Source organism: Nomascus leucogenys, chromosome 22a (genome assembly GCF_006542625.1).
Source record: "Nomascus leucogenys isolate Asia chromosome 22a, Asia_NLE_v1, whole genome shotgun sequence".
Lineage (NCBI taxonomy): Eukaryota > Metazoa > Chordata > Mammalia > Primates > Hylobatidae > Nomascus > Nomascus leucogenys.
In genome coordinates, this window is record NC_044402.1 from 91319344 (window position 1) to 91336438 (window position 17095).

At 40.0% G+C, this 17095-nt stretch overlaps 1 protein-coding gene across 2 annotated transcripts in view; it reads right to left on the reverse strand.

Moving 5' to 3' along the window:
* Positions 1-1898: 1898 nt before the first annotated feature.
* Positions 1899-17095, reverse strand: part of STAT1 (signal transducer and activator of transcription 1) — a 46689-nt gene continuing 31492 nt past the window's right edge. For both annotated transcript variants that reach the window (XM_030803430.1, XM_030803431.1), the window contains 9 exons: positions 16780-16878; positions 15524-15659; positions 13770-13819; positions 12922-13016; positions 12013-12158; positions 9583-9768; positions 8571-8646; positions 7569-7671; positions 1899-3463 (listed from right to left, as the gene is read on the reverse strand). In XM_030803430.1, coding sequence (XP_030659290.1) covers positions 3449-3463; positions 7569-7671; positions 8571-8646; positions 9583-9768; positions 12013-12158; positions 12922-13016; positions 13770-13819; positions 15524-15659; positions 16780-16878 — 906 coding nt within the window. In that variant the 3' untranslated portion in view covers positions 1899-3448. The remainder of the gene's footprint in view (positions 3464-7568; positions 7672-8570; positions 8647-9582; positions 9769-12012; positions 12159-12921; positions 13017-13769; positions 13820-15523; positions 15660-16779; positions 16879-17095) is intronic.

Here is a 17095-nt window from a genome sequence, read left to right on the forward strand (position 1 = left end):
ACCGCATGTTCTCACTCATAGGTGGGAATTGAACAATGAGAACTCATGGACACAGGAAGGGGAACATCACACTCCGGGGACTGTTGTGGGGTGGGGGGAGGGGGGAGGGACAGCATTAGGAGATACACCTAATGCTAAATGACGAGTTAATGGGTGCAGGAAATCAACATGGCACATGGATACATATGTAACAAACCTGCACATTGTGCACATGTACCCTAAAACCCTAAAGTATAATAAAAAAATAAAAAAAAAAAAAAATAAAATAAAATAAAAAAAGCTCTAAAAACAATATTGTTTGTCTTCAGCTTTACTAAAACTGGTTTAAATGTCATTTCTTTGAAATTACATTTTTTAAATATAAAATTTACATTATTTGTAGCTTCTGGCTGTTTGCATCACAAAATCTTAAGTTTTAATAAGGCGACTGCACTGGAATGTATGATCCAGTGTCTCAGAATATCGTAAGTTCCATAAAAGCAGGGATCTTTGCTTTCGTTTACCAATGTTTCCCAAACATCTAGTATAATGCCTGGCTCATGGCAGGTGCTCTATATAAATTTGATGAATTAATTAATGAGTGAATCATAACTAACCAAAGGAAGCCACTCACATAAATGGTCCTTACTTTGTTAATGTCCTAATTCAAAAGGTAAGCAGAAGAGTTTTCAAAACACTTTCTAGCTTTTTCCTGTCCTTTCTCTGGGTTAGTCAGTGACAGGACTGCTCTGTTCAGAAAGACTTGCCTTCATATTCCACTTTAGCTTTCAGGCAATAAATAGATTTCACTCATTTCATGCCATCTCAGAAAACCCTCTTTCCTTTAAAATGAGACATCTGTCCCCAGTAGCACACATAAGCTCTATGCTTATAAAACACTTTTCAAACTTAGACAAACACCATACGAGAAATACTCGAACACACACAAATATCCCTTAAGTTAGGATCTACTCAGTGACTTCTTATAATGGTTAATTATGTAAGAATACAAACTTACACTAGTTAGCCAGGGCATATTTACTCCTTGGAGAGAGACTACTCTCAGTGTTCACTATAAATAAGCTTTATATTTCCTGGATGTAAATACGAAGATATGGAGATGAGAATAATCATTCTGGTTATGATGCCAACATTCATTATCAGGGAATAACACTATTCCATGATAATAGCTAAATACAACTTGACAGACTATGTCTAACTTGGTAATTATGCCTCTTCTTACCCTTTTTTCCCCAATACACAGTGTATTTTACTTTGAGAAGGCCTGGCCTTCTAGCTTTTAACATCTTTGGAAAAAAATGGCAGCTTTTTTTGTGGGTGCAATAACTTCTCAGTAATAACTCATCTAATCGTGGGGGTGTAGATTTTAGATGACTGCTTTGGAGACGACAAAGTCCCATTTCTCATGTATTTTAAAATTAAAAACTGCTAATTTGGGGGTATTAGCAATACCCAGATTCATTTTAAAATAAGTGCTGAATCATTTGTATATTTGGGGACAGCTGTGGTCACAAAGAACCAAAGTACTTTTGTTTGTTTGCTTTTTATGGCACCTATTACAACTGTTTCCAATAATATTACTACTCTGACCTCTTCCATTGACATATCTTAATCTGCCATAGGAATTCTGAATACGTGTAGGGCAGGTAAGGACAACATTTAGGAAAATAGTGTTATTGATCTTATTTTAAAATAAGGATTGAGGTACATGAGAAAAGCATCAAACCAATTCATAATGTCAGTAATTTTAAGAATATATTAAATACTATTAATAAGAGATTAACAGAATTTTAGAATTTTAATACTTCTTAAAAGTAAAGTCTCTTGGCTAGTGCAGTAAAATGAAACCATGCCAAATTCCCAAAGGGCAAAAAGAACTGACAGCTAAACCTCAGCAATTAGAAACAATATTGTTTTAATGTTGTCTTCTTTGTTTTTTCGTCATTTCATTTGTAAAAGTCAACTGAAACTTAGGTTCTCGCCATCTATGTAAAAACTGAGAGAGGAGGCCTCAGATTGTGTGCAGTGCCACGGAAAGCACTGTGTGCATATTATATTTAATGCAATACAGATACTTTAGCTTTAATTTTAAAACAAAACTCAAGAAATCTTTATCTCCACCAAAGAAAAATACAGCATTTGCATGATAATATAGTTGTGGTAGCAGTAGTGGAAAAACAAGATACAGCCACATAGACAGCAGTATGTAAAAGGGAAGAACCTTGTCAAACCCATCACTTAATCTACTTTTTGTGTCAGTGATAAGGAATAAAACAGGTAAAAATACGGTATACTTCACGAAACATCATCCACTCAAAAAAGTGTCTGGAAAAAGTACAAGAGAGATAATGGAACCATTCGCAAATGTGAAAAACACATATATCAGCGAAACATGCAGTTCTCAATGCAGTTACATAGGAAGTGAGTTTTGAAATGATCTGATTCTCATATTATCTCTAGTTAATGATTCAAGTCGTCAGTTACTACTTTTTCTACTCCTTCCCAATTTTGTGGCTAATAGACTAAATACCACCCTAATAACAAAAAAGACAAAGTAGTCCATTTAAGAAACATGAATTAAATTTGAGTTTATCTACATCTATGGTTAATTTCAACTTTTGAATGAGTGGTTGTGAATAGCCTAACTCCCTTGGTAGAACTGTAAAAATAATTGTATGTGACCAAGATGAAAGCAGAATGTATTCAGCTTTGGATATCAAACACAACTTGTGAATTTGGAAATGTACATCCTTCTATTGATATTAGCCAGTGTCATTAAGCCATAACAAACAGTAAAGCTAATATTCTCTTCTCAAGAGACAGAATTTGTCTTTGTCTTTAAATAGTCAATGTGAAAGATGTAATAAAATACATATTTTCCCCCTACCAGATGCATGATGGCTACCTTTGAAAGAGGATTGATATAATTGTATATAAACTTGGCTTTGAACTATTTCACAGGTAAACCAATGGCAAACTGCCAGTCACACTTAAAGCAAAGAAAACACGTAAGAATTCTCCCACAGAAATTTACCGTTCCTACGTCAAGCAGTTCCCTAAATAACCATTGATTTATCCAACAACCTATAACAGTTGGGCACTGACTTTATGCACAGCATTTACTAGATGTTGCTTAACTTCTCCTTTCCCAAAGGACCCTCATTCTCATCCTGATACTTTGGGTGTATCTGGATGTTTTTCACTTGTGAAACCTGCTCTTCAGAGAATGCCTTTCAATTTTACCTTCAGTAAGATGCATGATGCCCTTCAGAGTAACTGATGTTTCTGAGTTACAGAAAAATTCACTTGCTATCAACAGGTTGCAGCGAATTTGTTGGCCTTTCTTTGATTTCCCTAGAAACACAGGATGTGAAGGAACAGAGTAGCAGGAGGGAATCACAGATGAGAAGGAAAACTGTCGCCAGACAAGATGAAAAAAATTCATGTTCTATACTGTGTTCATCTGTAAAAAGACAAAATGTGGTTAAGTTTATTACACTGATCTTGTGAAATGCAGATTCATACATTAAACATTGCTTGTCTATTCTAGAATGAAGTAGTAGGAAGATACTTGCAATGGCAAATAAATACCATGGAATAAGAGGGCCTTCAGCATGTACTATGTATTATCCTGGGCTAATCAAGACCTTTTATATCACCTAAGCTGACGGATTATTACTCTGCTGCCCACTGGCTTGATTTTGTGAATCCATCCAGACTGCATAAAGCTTTTTGCTGTTATGCAAGTCTGGGGACAGAGCAACGTGTCAAATCTGCTCATGTGAAACAAGGGTGAGGAAATGCTGAGCCATATGCCAGAGGGAGAGAGGAAGGAGAGGGAAATGATACACTTCCCCTAAAGGCCACTCAGTGGGTAAAATCAATGACTGTGTTTCAGGTACAGGCTAAAGAAGCAGAATTACTAAGAACCCCTTCACCCTCCCCACCAGTGCCTTCTGCCCAGCTGCCTTGACCAGGACAACTTATAGTAAGTAAACTGTTCATCCAAAGGATACTAGCCTGCCAGTGACTTGCTGTCTGACTTCCACACTGGTCTTTCCCCTTAGACCAGATGCTTTCAATCGAGGATGATTCTGTCCCCTGGCAATGGCTGAAGACATTTCTGATTGTCCCATCTGGCTGTGAGGGTGCATGTGCTTACTGGTATCTATTTGGTAGAAGCCAGAGGTGTTGCTGAACCTCCTATGAAGCACAAGAAAGCTCCCCACCCCACCAATCCCCAACAAATAATTCTGAAGCCCCAAATACCAGTAGCACCAAGACTGAGACACATGGCACTAGACTGGAAAGCCTCTGGAGAACTTTTTTTTAATCCCAAGTGCTCAATAGTGTGTGGTACATAGTGGGCTCTTAGGAAAATTATTTTGGATTGAAAAGCACAGTGAAAGTGTTGCCCCTATGTTTCAGTCTGGCTGATGTTTCTCTTTTCTTTTTTTTTTTTTTTAATTTGAGACGGAGTCTTCCTCTGTTGCCCAGGCTGGAGTGTAGTGGCACCATCTTGGCTCACTGCAACCTCCACCTTCCAGGTTCAAGTGATCCTCCGGCTTCAGCCCCTCTAGTAGCTGATATTACAGGCACACACCACCATGCCCAGCTAATTTTTGTATTTTTAGTAGAGATGGAGTTTCACCATGTTGGCCAGGCTGGTCTCAAACTCCTGTCCCAGGTGATCCACCTGCCCCGGCCTCCCAAAATGTTGGGATTACAGGCGTGAGCCACCGCGCCCGGCCTGGCTGATGTTTCAAATGTGTGCTTAATAGGGTGGACTAGGGGGTAAAGAGAGGGAGAGAGGGGGAGATAGATAGATAGAGGAAGAGAGGAAGCCTGGATTCAGATCCTGTCACTGCGTGAGCAGGGCAAGTGGCTTACCCTCTCTAAATCTCAAAGTCTTCATCTATTGAAAGGGGATTAATAGTACCTAGCAGATAGGCTTGTTAAATTAGATGGCATATGTAAAATGTTTAGTATAGTAGACAGAAAGTAGTAGACAATTAATAGCTAGTCCTATCATTATGAGCTTTGGCTAAAGGCCTCTTGGAGAGTAGACTGGTTCTATTATAGTCCCAGAGGAAAACACTGATTACGTAGGAAATCCAGACTAAACAAATGCCCAAGTCATACTGCAGAGAACACCGGTGCTCTGGCTCTCTTGGACAATTTCCTCAGGAGCCTATGGTCCTATTGCTCCTGAGGCTGCACCAGACGTTGGCCCCTGGTGCCACCCTCTTTCAGAGCTGCAACCTCCAGACTTGGCAGAAGACAGCCAGCTTGGGGAGAGCTGCTTCTGTTTCAGAGTATACACCCTGATTCTAAGAGTAGATGATGGATGGAAGTCATGGCCAAGGGGCAGGACAGCAAACCATTGTGAAGTCAACCCAATATAGAGACTGATTCAACTTTTGTCTAACCAGTGCCGTGCCTATATTATGAACTCTTTTTCTTTTTTTTTTCTATTTTTTTAATTATAGCCTCTTTTAGCTCTTTAAGTCTTCTATGGGTTTAATGGGAGACTTTAGTGGTGTGCAGAGGGTGTGTGTGTGTGTGTGTGAAATGGATTTATTTTATTCTACAAATGAAATGAATGAAATCATCTGAAATGGAATGGAATAGCTACAGCGAACGTCCAAAGACCACAAAACTGTTTCCTGACATGTGCTTCGCATATTTAAATTGCTCTCACAAGTATCATCCTGAGGGCACAGAGAGCAGTCCAACTGCTCCACAGGACTGCAGAGAGGGAACCAATCCATCTATTTTCTCAATAATGGTGATGATAGAGATGGAATGCTGATTGCCAAATCCCAAACACACACAGGCCTCTCACCCAAAGGCCATGATGCCTTTGTCTTAGTAACAGAATAAACCCAATCCTGTACAAACAGCTTCTTCAGGGTGCATGTTTTGAATGGGGCAAAGATTAGCTTTTTGTGGGAGGCTTTCCAGGATACTGGACAAAAGCATGCACTAGAGACTCATTAGGTAGATTCAAATATTCTTTCTACCATTTACTAACTGCTTGATCTTAGTCAAGTTACATAAAAGGGGCTGTGTGGGGAGAAGGGGCTCTGTTCCCACATCTGTCCAAGTAGGAATAACAATAATACCTAACTCACCAGAAGGTGGCTGTGAGGACTGAATGAGTTACTACCCGTGAAGTACATGGTATACTGTAGGTGCTTAATGTCACCTATTAATGGTGGTGGTGATGATGATGTAATTTGCTCAGGAACAACAAAAGAGGTGTAAAAAATCCCCCCATTTTACGGTTCCTGTGATATAACATATTTTCTGAATAAGGCTTTATATTTATTCCATTTTTGTGCCAGGCCTATAAAGCCCTTTATACCTTTATAGCAGTGTTGGGAGTGACAGTCTAGCAGGATCCTTCTTACATGCAGAAAAGGCTCATTTTACACTTGCCAATAGGAATGAAACTATTTCGCTGCCACAATAGCTAAGTGTTTTTCTAAATGGCCTATTTTGTCAACAACAATCAGGAAAGTGTAAGAAAGTACAGTCTCTAATGATTGTAGCCCGTACTTAAGGTGAGGAAGAAAGTCAAAAAATTACACATGAGAAACCTGAATACAGGAAGATCTTACTGAGGCCTTATCAACACATTCCCCAAATGTCTGAAGAGTGACGCCCTCTCATTCTCGCTCAACTTTCCCCTCCCTGCCTTCCTCTCTTTGTTGAGCACCTACTTTTTGCCAGGTACCAGGAATATGGTAAGGAAGAAAGGCCAGTAATAACTCAGGATATTTTTTGGAAGCATTAAATAGATTTTTAAAAATGAGCTGGAATAGCTCCATGTGGAAAAGAGCTTAAAATTAAACAGCATCAGCAAAAATCCAGCCAAGCAAGCACAATCTTTAAGCGGAAGGATTTTAGGCTGAAAGGCAAACAATACTAGTTGATATACTAAAAAACACCCTCCCAAAGGAAGATGCTCTCTTTTGTGGACAATCATATTCCCATTTCTATCATGAATCTCATTTACTATTTCACTCCTTAAACCTTTTACTCTTGGCAAGCCCTTCACAGCCCCAGGAGCTACTTGTACAAATTAGCTCTCAAATATAAGGCAGATGAAGTAATCTCATTGCTGCTAAAGTATAATTCTCTCTAATTATTGTAACTACCAAGCATTAGTCCTTCCCTTTCTAAAAATAACACTCCCTCCCCTAGACACAGTGATGAAATCGCATACCGAAGAAAAACATTTGCTTATCAAAGAAATCTTAGTTCCTTAATATATGAAATTTCTACACGGACAACTTTAAAGTGGAGAAGAGGAAACTTGAATATTAGAAACGTCACTTGTTTTTTGGAAGGTGCTGAATGCCAGGAATAAAAATCCCACTGATGATGTAGGTGGTTTAAATCCAGCAGCTCCAACTTGTCATGGCTCATCTGAGCACTGCACTCTCCTTGGCTCCGCCAGGGCTCCCTCCTGCAGACAGGCCCAGGATCTGCCATGGTGCCCTCCCTGCCTCTGAGCACACACACTTATTGAGAGCTACACACAGGCCAGACGTGGTACTCACCATACTGTCGAATTCTACAGAGCCCACTATCCGAGACACCTCGTCAAACTCCTCAGGCGACATGGGGAGCAGGTTGTCTGTGGTCTGAAGTCTAGAAGGGTGACTAAAATGGGGAAAAAGGAAAGACCAATGTCAACATCTGAGTGATGAAAGGACTAGTGCATACTTACACACTATCTTTTGTCTGTAATTGAATTATCACGTTATATTTTTATTTTGGGTAAGTGCATACACTTGTAAAATACATTTGCAAAAGTACAGCTCGTGGGAGGCTCATGTCCCCAGCCCAGCCCCTTGGGAAACGTTTCACACTCCAGGGATGTGATGAGCAATAGCCAGACTGGAATCTGTGCCGCTTCTGCCTGGGTAAGCCTAGGTGTGAGCATGTGCAGTGCACTACCCTGAGATGACCATGCCTCGTGGCTTACCCTGGACAGAAAAGCACCAGAGAAATGTCTGGGGAGTCCCTCATCCCTACCTTGAGGTTTGAATGCAGATAAAGCTGCTCCACACAGTGTTTTTACATGAAGGCTACATCCATTCACCCCAAGACAGTGCTGCAGGCCAAATAACTGACAATGACATTTCCAAAATTTTTTCTACCTTTTATAAAATGAAACAACAAAATCAAAGCAAGTGGAGACAATGTATCTCAATCATTACTTTGGCCTTTTCTAGATTGAAAAGAACTACTTTCCCACTCTGATCAATTTTTGCTCATTTTATTTATACTTTTTCAAAGGGTATCAGTTTTGGGGAAATTTATATACCTTAAATACAAATTTGGCTTTTGGCTTTTTTTTTTTTTTTTTTTTTTTTTTTTTTTTTTTTTTTAAAGGTAGTAAAATGCCGATAGGGTTTTCAACAAGTTCAACAAGTTCAGCTGTGATGGCGACAGCAATTACAATGGAAAAGTAAAATACAAGCATCTTCAACAGGCCCCAGCCAGGAGCAAGGCTGGCTTGAGGTTTCTAAACATGTCACTCTTCTGTGTTCACTTACACTTCAGACACAGAAATCAATTCAGTCTTGATATATCCAGTTCCTTTAGGGCCATCAAGTTCCATTGGCTCTGGTGCTAGAAATAAACACATTGTGTACGCTTTCCATCAACAGAAATTACTTCAGAATAGAACATCAACTTTTTGGGGGGATTAAAGTTCTACTGTGTTTCTAGACAGCTTAGCATCCTAAAACTTTAAGGGACTATAACCTCCCTGCCCAAGTCACCTAAAATTCTAGTGGGAATGCAGAAGCAACAAGAAGAAAAGGGGAGGAGATTTCAGCAGGACACTAGCTAGGAGCTTTCTCTTTACACAACTTGAAATCTTACAAGAAGTTTGAGCCCCAAATATGCAAAGTTCTATCTAGTTTATTGGCATTAGCCTGGCTAATGAATATTCACAGCTGTCAAGGTAAGCTGGGGGCATCTTCATTCCAAAGTAATTGTCCTAATATTGAGATTTATGATTCTAAAAAACAGCTTTGCTGGTGTGTTTCAAACAGAACAGGTCTAATTTGAACTTTCTCAAATCCAATTCATTGACAACTAAGAAGCAAGAGACCTGTGTTCTCAGATGAGGCCTCCTTTTAATAATTATCTAATAAAAATAGGATCTAGTAAGTAATCGGGCCACCCTAAATGAACCACTTCACTTCTCCCAGGCCTCAGTTTCCTCAACTTTAACGTGAGCAAGATGCCTTCTGTTGGTTGGCCACAGAAGGGGTATTCTTTACCCCTTTTCATGTGGAAACAGTGATAGTAACAAATACACAAGACTAGCAATGGACTTTCCCAACATTCCTAAAATAGGAAATTGTCCGTTCATTTCTTACTAGCTGTCTCAGGCCAAATAATGCATTATGTTTCACCTGTGCTGAGTTTATGCCATCTTTTGACAGCCTACTCTTACCAATTCAAAAGCAAAACACTGCATGGGTGGAGTTTGAGAATAATCACCCCCTCATCAGGAAAGACTGTACCACGCTGTTACCACCTGCTTGCCCCACTTACCTTCCTTTGGCCTGGAGTAATACTTTCCAAAGGCATGGTCTTTGTCAATATTTGGATACAGATACTTCAGGGGATTCTCAGGAATATTCTCAGCAGCCATGACTTTGTAATTGCGAATGATGTCAGGGAAAGTAACAGCAGAAAGTTCTTTCTTCGTGTAGGGTTCAACCGCATGGAACTCAGGTTCTAAAAAGGAGAAAAGCTAAGTAAATCCCATAGAACATCCCAAAGTGAAAGAGGACAGAGAAATAAAACACTGCAGAGTTGATGGATTTGAGTGAACCTCATAAGAACTAATCACAATCTAAGCGTTATAACACATATAGTAGACTGCTTTATTTCTAAATAAATTATAATACTGTCTCAGGGAAAATAAAGGGAGCTATTATTCTCAATAACATTCTATTTGCCATTATTTGCTTAGATTTATAAATCCGGGCAAAAAAGATTTATTAAAAACCTTTAAAAGCCTGCATCTTCAACGATGTATTGCCCATAGGCACATAAATAACTCACTACTAAGTGGGTCATCTTAGCTTAAGCCACAGATTTAAATTACTAAAGATAAACTCACTTTCTGTTTCTTTTCATATTGAAAAATCTAATTTTTTATTAAAATAAATTATGATATATAGAAAACAACTTTTCAAATTAAAAATGATCCTATTTGCTACATTTCCCTGTAACCCTTAATGTAATAAACCATGGTTTAATTTACTCCCGTTCTTATTCCCAGACTGAATTCAGATCCTTCTTCCTAGCTGATACAGAATCTCCCTTTGAGTGTCCACCTTCCAGAGGCCACAGTTCAGGTGCTCTGGGGAGCCTGCTGTGGACCATGAGACTATGCTGCCATCCTAACCCTTCCTGGCTGGTACTGTCCTGCTTGACCTTTCCTGGTTGCCAAGGGTTTTCTTCATCTCTGCTTGGTCTGCTAGCTCTGTCTCTCAGCTGGTTCAGGAAGGGAACAGGATAAGAGGAAAAGGGCAGGTTCCAATGACTACTGCCCATGCCAGACTCTCGTCTCAGCCCCCCTGCTTTTTCCTCAGAAGAAAAATAGAACAAGAAGAGTATTCCAGAAAAAAAAATAGAAGAAAAGTGTTCCAGAAAAATAAACAGAACAAGAAGGGTATTCCAGAAAAATAAACAGAACAAGAAGAGTATTCCAGAAAATAAATAGAACAAGAGTATTCCAGAAAAACAAATAGACAAGAGTATTCCACAAAAATAGAACAATATATTCCAGAAAAATAAATAGAACAAGAAGGGTATTCCAGAAAAATAAACAGAACAAGAAGAGTATTCCAGAAAAATAAATAGAAGAGTATTCCAGAAAATAAATAGAACAAGAGTATTCCAGAAAAACAAATAGAACAAAAGTATTCCAGAAAAATAAACAGACAAGAGTATTCCACAAAAATAGAACAATATATTCCAGAAAAATAAATAGAACAAGAAGAGTATTCCAGAAAAATAAACAGAAAAATTTACTTTTCTGTTTATTAAATTCCAGAAAAATAAATAGAACAAGGGTATTTCCAGAAAAATAGAATATATTCCAGAAAAACAAATAGAGCAAGAGTATTCCAGAAAAACAAACAGAACAAGAAGAGTATGGCAGAAAAACAAACAGAATAAGAGTATTCCAGAAAAACAGGAGAAGAGGAATATTTCAGAAAAATAAATAGAACAAGAAGAGTATTCCATTTTGTGTCTATCCACTGAAAGTATAAAAATTACTAAAACAAATCAGTTTTTCCTCCTGCCCTTCAAATAGACCAAACTCTACACAACAGTGAAAAGTAATCAGTTGGTCTTTATGATTTTTTCATTTACGCTGTTGAGCTTCACCCTCAAAAACCTGCTTCATAACACCAAGGTTTCTGGAGTCTTTTAGCCATGGACTCATTTGATTAACTAGAAACCCAATATACAATAAAGATAAATTTGCAGCTGCTCTGTCTGAAGGCAGGGTAGAGGCTGCCACTCGTCCCAACAGGTCCTGCATCAACTCCCTGGCTAACGATGTGTATGAAGTCTTCTCCCGAAGCCTGTCTCATCTGCACACTCTAATCTGGGATGACCCTAAGAGAATGTGGACGCTTACTCCTGTGGGAAATGTGATTCCTCCCAAGAACGGGTTGCAGATTATATTGACTCACATCCTTGATCTGCAGATAACAAACCTGATGCAAAGGAAAGAATTGGCATTGTCTTTTCAAAACCATCATTTCCACAATATGTTCCAGAGAGTGAACCACAAACATTTGTGGTGGTGTATTAAATCCTATCGGGGCGCTCATTTGGGGTAAGTATAAGATCTGCAATTTCATGTCCCAAACGCACTGTCTGTATGAGCTGACTGGTGGTGATGAAGAGGGACTTCCCACACATGGAATGGTGGGACTATGTGCTCAAACTCCCACTCACCGCCTCCATTCTGGGACCGCTCCATCCATGTGAATGTGATGGCCCCTTCCCGGGAGCTCTCGCTGAACCGCAGCAGGAAGGTCCCCGGCTGCTGGTCCTTCAACAGGGCACGCTCTCGCTCCTTGCTGATGAAGCCCATGATGCACCTGGATATCGAAGAGATGGACGGATGGGCTTTTAGTTCAATCATGATTTCCATGCTAACTTACAAACCAAGAAAACGGCTGGAATGTGAGAAAAAAACCCTATGGTAAAAAACGTAGACTATTTTAAAATCTATTCAGTTGACACTTAAGGAAGCATTTCACTTATACATGTATATACTAAGGTTAAAAAAAAAACGATATGAATATGGTGTCAGTAGGATGCTACAGATGCTCAATAAACACACGTGGGATGAATGAGCCTTTTATTGTTCCTTTATTATTTTAAAGGCCATGACAATGTCTGAATTTATACATCTTTTTTACTGGAGAGGAAGACCTAGGCAATATATTTTCATATTCTAGCCCTTCTGATCAAGTTAAAGCTTTTGTTGAAATATCAGCCGATCCTGGCAATAAGTCAAGATAGAAATGATTTACTCAGTTATAAGGGTTTTTCTTCCTTCCTAGGGGCCACATATTAGATGCTCAAAAATTTTTTGTTGACTGAATGAATGCATGAATGGCACTCAAGAGGTTTTTTTTTTTTAATTTAGCTTTGCCAATATATATACCTGTACTAAGAAAGTATAAGATTAATGTTATGAGGTTCTACTCTTCTGAAGCCCTGAAGGGGCAACCTATAAATGCGCACTCCTGTGAGATTCACACACGCCTAGTCAAATACTGAAGCTGGACTCAGGCCTTGTCTCAACCTCGCAGCACTAAAAATACATTTCAAAATACATCCATCGGTGGCCCTTACCCATCATTCCAGAGAGGGAGCAGGTGTTTTTTAATGAGTTCTAGGATGCTTTCAATCCAAAGCCAGAAGGGAAAATTTTTATCATTTATATTTTCCTGAAAGTATACAAATGCACACATTATGAACAAAAATCTAAAACAGTGACTTACCATGGCCCCTCCCACCATCATCTGTAAAGACTCCCCAGGTGCCAAGGATGGAACTGTCCCATGCAGCACAGCAATGGGATCCCTCCCCTGGCAGGGAATATCAAGTTCCCTCCCCGCTCTTATCAGCATTCAGACCAGGAGCTCTCCAGAGCTCTCCATTTCCCTGTGCTGGGCTCTGCTTCCTTTTCCAAACAGTAGCAAGCTAGCCCGGGGGTGACCTCCAGCGTGACTCACGGAAACACAAGCTGCCCCACACTAGCAAAATCCAGCAGTGCAAGCTGGTCCGCACTGTCTGGTGACTCCAGCAGAGTCTAAACGTTCCCCCCAGTGGGCCCCTCCGCTCGAGCAGGCCATTAAACTCGTCTGGTTGGTCAGGCTGTGCCACCCAGCCCAGAACATACATTTCACACAGAAATGGCTACAAAACTGCTGGGCAGGGGTCCAGCATGAGTGAACAGGAGCCTCATTTCAGATATGAAAGAATGTTATCACTCAGGCAGGTGCTTCCTGTCAGACTCCCGCTCGGAGACCAACCTCCTGCACAGAAGAAAAGTAAACAACTTGCCCGAGGGGCTCCTTGGCCAGAGAAGAACACGCCAAAATAAGCAAACAGTAAAGTAACTATCACAGCAAGAAACATGAGAACCTCAACCGAGAGCAAAAAGGACTCAGAGAGCATAAAACCCAGACAGTCCTCACCTTACAAAACCTCGTCCACGGAATGAGACCATCGGGGCTGGCGTTAGGACCTAAACAAATAAAAACCAGATTTTTCAGCAAACAGAAACTGATTCTAAAGCTTTGGTTGGACGGATGGCTCTTGTATTTGCTCTCAAGGAAAAGAACCAAACACCCAGCAAAGACTGTATGTACACAGTTGACATTTTCGGATACCTTAATGCCAAATTAACTGAGCAATTATCATATGTGCTGTAAGAGGGCGGAATTTAAATGGTCTAAAATATGTGTATGTTGGTTTGAGTTTAATGGCAAAAAGGAATGGATGGCAGATTCCTGGGCACCACGATATGAGTTTTTAGGGAAAGCGGAAACATCACAAAGCCTTACCATCTGCTCTCTCCCTCCCCAGCCCCCCTTTTCCATCCCTCTCCTCTAAAGAGAGGACAGTCCTTTTAATGCCCTCTTCATGTTACACTTCCTTCCAAGACCATCAGCTGACTTTGCCTTTTGCACTAAATCAAAGGTGCTCTGCTGGGCCTCCTAGAGAAGCCTCCCTATCCAAGGCCTCTTCCCACTGACTCCCTCTGCTGCTCAGCAGAGCCCCTCTCCCAAGGACCCTACAGAATTTTTTTCAAAGTTCAACCCGTGCCCAAGATCACCCCTAGATCTTCAATGTAACTGATACTTGACTTTACAAGTTTATTTTAGACATTATTTATGCATTTCCCTCAGCTTTCCTCCAAATAGGACACGGGCTCAGGGAGTCTGACGCAAATCAAAAACCACATGAGAGAAATGAGAGGAAGAAGCCCAGGGGTTATTAGCTACACATATTAAAGCAGCCCGGGCGAGATGAGGTGGTAAGCCCATTATCAGTCTTCAAAGAGAACTACAAATAAGCCATTACAGCTAGAAAAGATATCCTTCTTAACTCTCACCAAATAAAGAAATGGAATAAGGGGATTTTATACTTGTATTAAACAGCACAAGACCACCACTGTGACAGCTGCATAGCCAAGAGAAGGCACTGTTGAAAGTCACTGGGTTAGGAAGAGCCTACTGCTGTTTGGAGTAAATGCAGTGCTGCTCTACAGAAAGCAAATCTGGATACAAGTTGTCCATGGATTTTTAAAGAAATAGTTCAGATAGCCTCACTCACTGAAAGATCTGACCTTGAGACTAGTGGATCTTTGATTTGTTTAGTATGAAGGACTAATAAATGCACTGACATTAACCACTGAAAGGGAATTATCTACCACTGTCTAGACTCTGTCCAATCAGGCAAAACTGCAGATCAAAAGAGGCATCCTCTTGCGGGGATGGCATCCCCTGCCACCTGGGCCCCACCTGAGGCAAGGGCCCTGGGTTTATGCTGCAGTGGGCAAGCCCCAGGACTTTATTCTCATCATGTCAGGGACTTCCTTTTTTCTCCCCAAGGTTAATGGTTAACAGGCCTTCATCCTTCTCATCCAGGAACTTATTTCAGCTACAAATAATATATTTTACATAATTCATAAAACTTTCCCTTGGGAATCCATCTCAGAAATCTTAATATGAGACAATGAGGAATGGATTCATTTAAATGTTATCAGGTCTATATTTCTTTCTAAGGTGATATATGATTCTCACTTAGCTATAATAAACTATAGCTTGAAAAGCTGACAGATTTTAGTACTTTTTCACCTTTAACAAAATAGCAGATGGGAAAAGAGCAATTAGATATTTTTATGAATTTCAATTTTTATAAACATAACAAGTTAATATGCATATACCAAGAAGCTTCTCTCCCAACATGTTCAGCTGGTCCACGTTGAGACCTCTTTTGGTGACAGAAGAAAACTGCCAACTCAGCACTTCTGAAAGCTGAGCCCATCGTGCACACGGTGGAGTCAGGAAGAAGGACAGATTCTAGAGAGCAAACACCCAAAATCTAAGGGTTACTACAGAGACACCAGTCACAAGTGTGGCACTAAAACATGTGTCCATCCCAAAGTTCAATTCTAGTTTATATGACACACAGGTGCTTTCACAGTAGGGGAAGAGAACTACAGTCAATTTTCATTATTTACAGATGCACAGTTGTGAACTTGTTTACTCACTAAAATTTACTTGTAGCTCCAAAATCTAAATACATGGCATCTTTGGGGTCATTTAAAGACACACCCATGTACACAGCAGCACACAGCAGCAAAGAATTCGAGTCTCTTAACACTTTTGTTTCCAACTGAAGCCAAACAAAATGACACTCGCTTCCTGTTTCAGCTCTCATAAGAAAAACGTGTCCTTTTTGGAGCCTATTTAGCGCCATGTTTTTTGCATTTTGTGACTGCTGTTGGTGATCACTGTTTAAAATGGTGCCCAAGCATAGTGCCACAGTGTGGTCTACTGTTCTAAGCACGGGAAGGCTGGGATGTGCCTTATGGAGAAAATACATGTGTGAGGCAAGCTTCACTCAGGCATGAGTTACAGTGATCCTGGCTATAGGTGTAATGTTAATGCCTCAACAAGTATATTAGATAAGGTGTCTTTAAACAGAAACTCACATTAACAATGTTATGCATTGATGGGCTGACAAAAATGCTGTGACCAGAGGCTTGAAGGAACCTAGCCTTGTAGTTCCCTTAGGAGCAACGATTCATTATTTGCTAATTAAGTGTTCCCGGTGACTTTAAAAAACATAAGTACTTCGAATAATGATAATTGACTGTAATTAACAGTGAGTATCCACACTCTAAGAATGGGGCATGCTTGTTTAGTAGATGCATACATTTTAAAAATAATAACAATAAAGTGGTACGGAATCACTGACTGCCCTAGCTTACTCACATGGGAGAAAAATCATAATTCTCATTTCAAACACATATCCATGCTTCACATTCCCAGATTTACTCAAGAGCCTTAGAAATACCACAGGAGCTTTGTCACTTCTCTCTCAACAACTGGCCATTGGGGCTATTTCAGAGATGCAGCAGCAAGAGCATGGGGTCTCTGCTTAACCCTGGGACCAAAGCATATGTGTTTTCCATACCCTGGGTTCCGCCACCAGCATGTTGTACCAAAGGATGGAGGCCCAACCGCTCGGGAGCTGGCTGACGTTGGAGATCACCACAACGGGCAGAGAGGTCGTCTAAAGGATGACAAAGACCTTGAAATCATCCAAATCACAGAAATGTCACCTTCAGATAACTGCTTAGCCTCAACTAAAAGCAAGGGATTATTTGTAAATTTGTACATATTTAATACTTGAAAATGAGAAATGTTAAGTTCTGTTCTTTTATCCAGTTTAACCTGTCTGATGTATCTTTCAGTTACGAAGTAAGTCCCTAAAAATAGTAATAGCTACA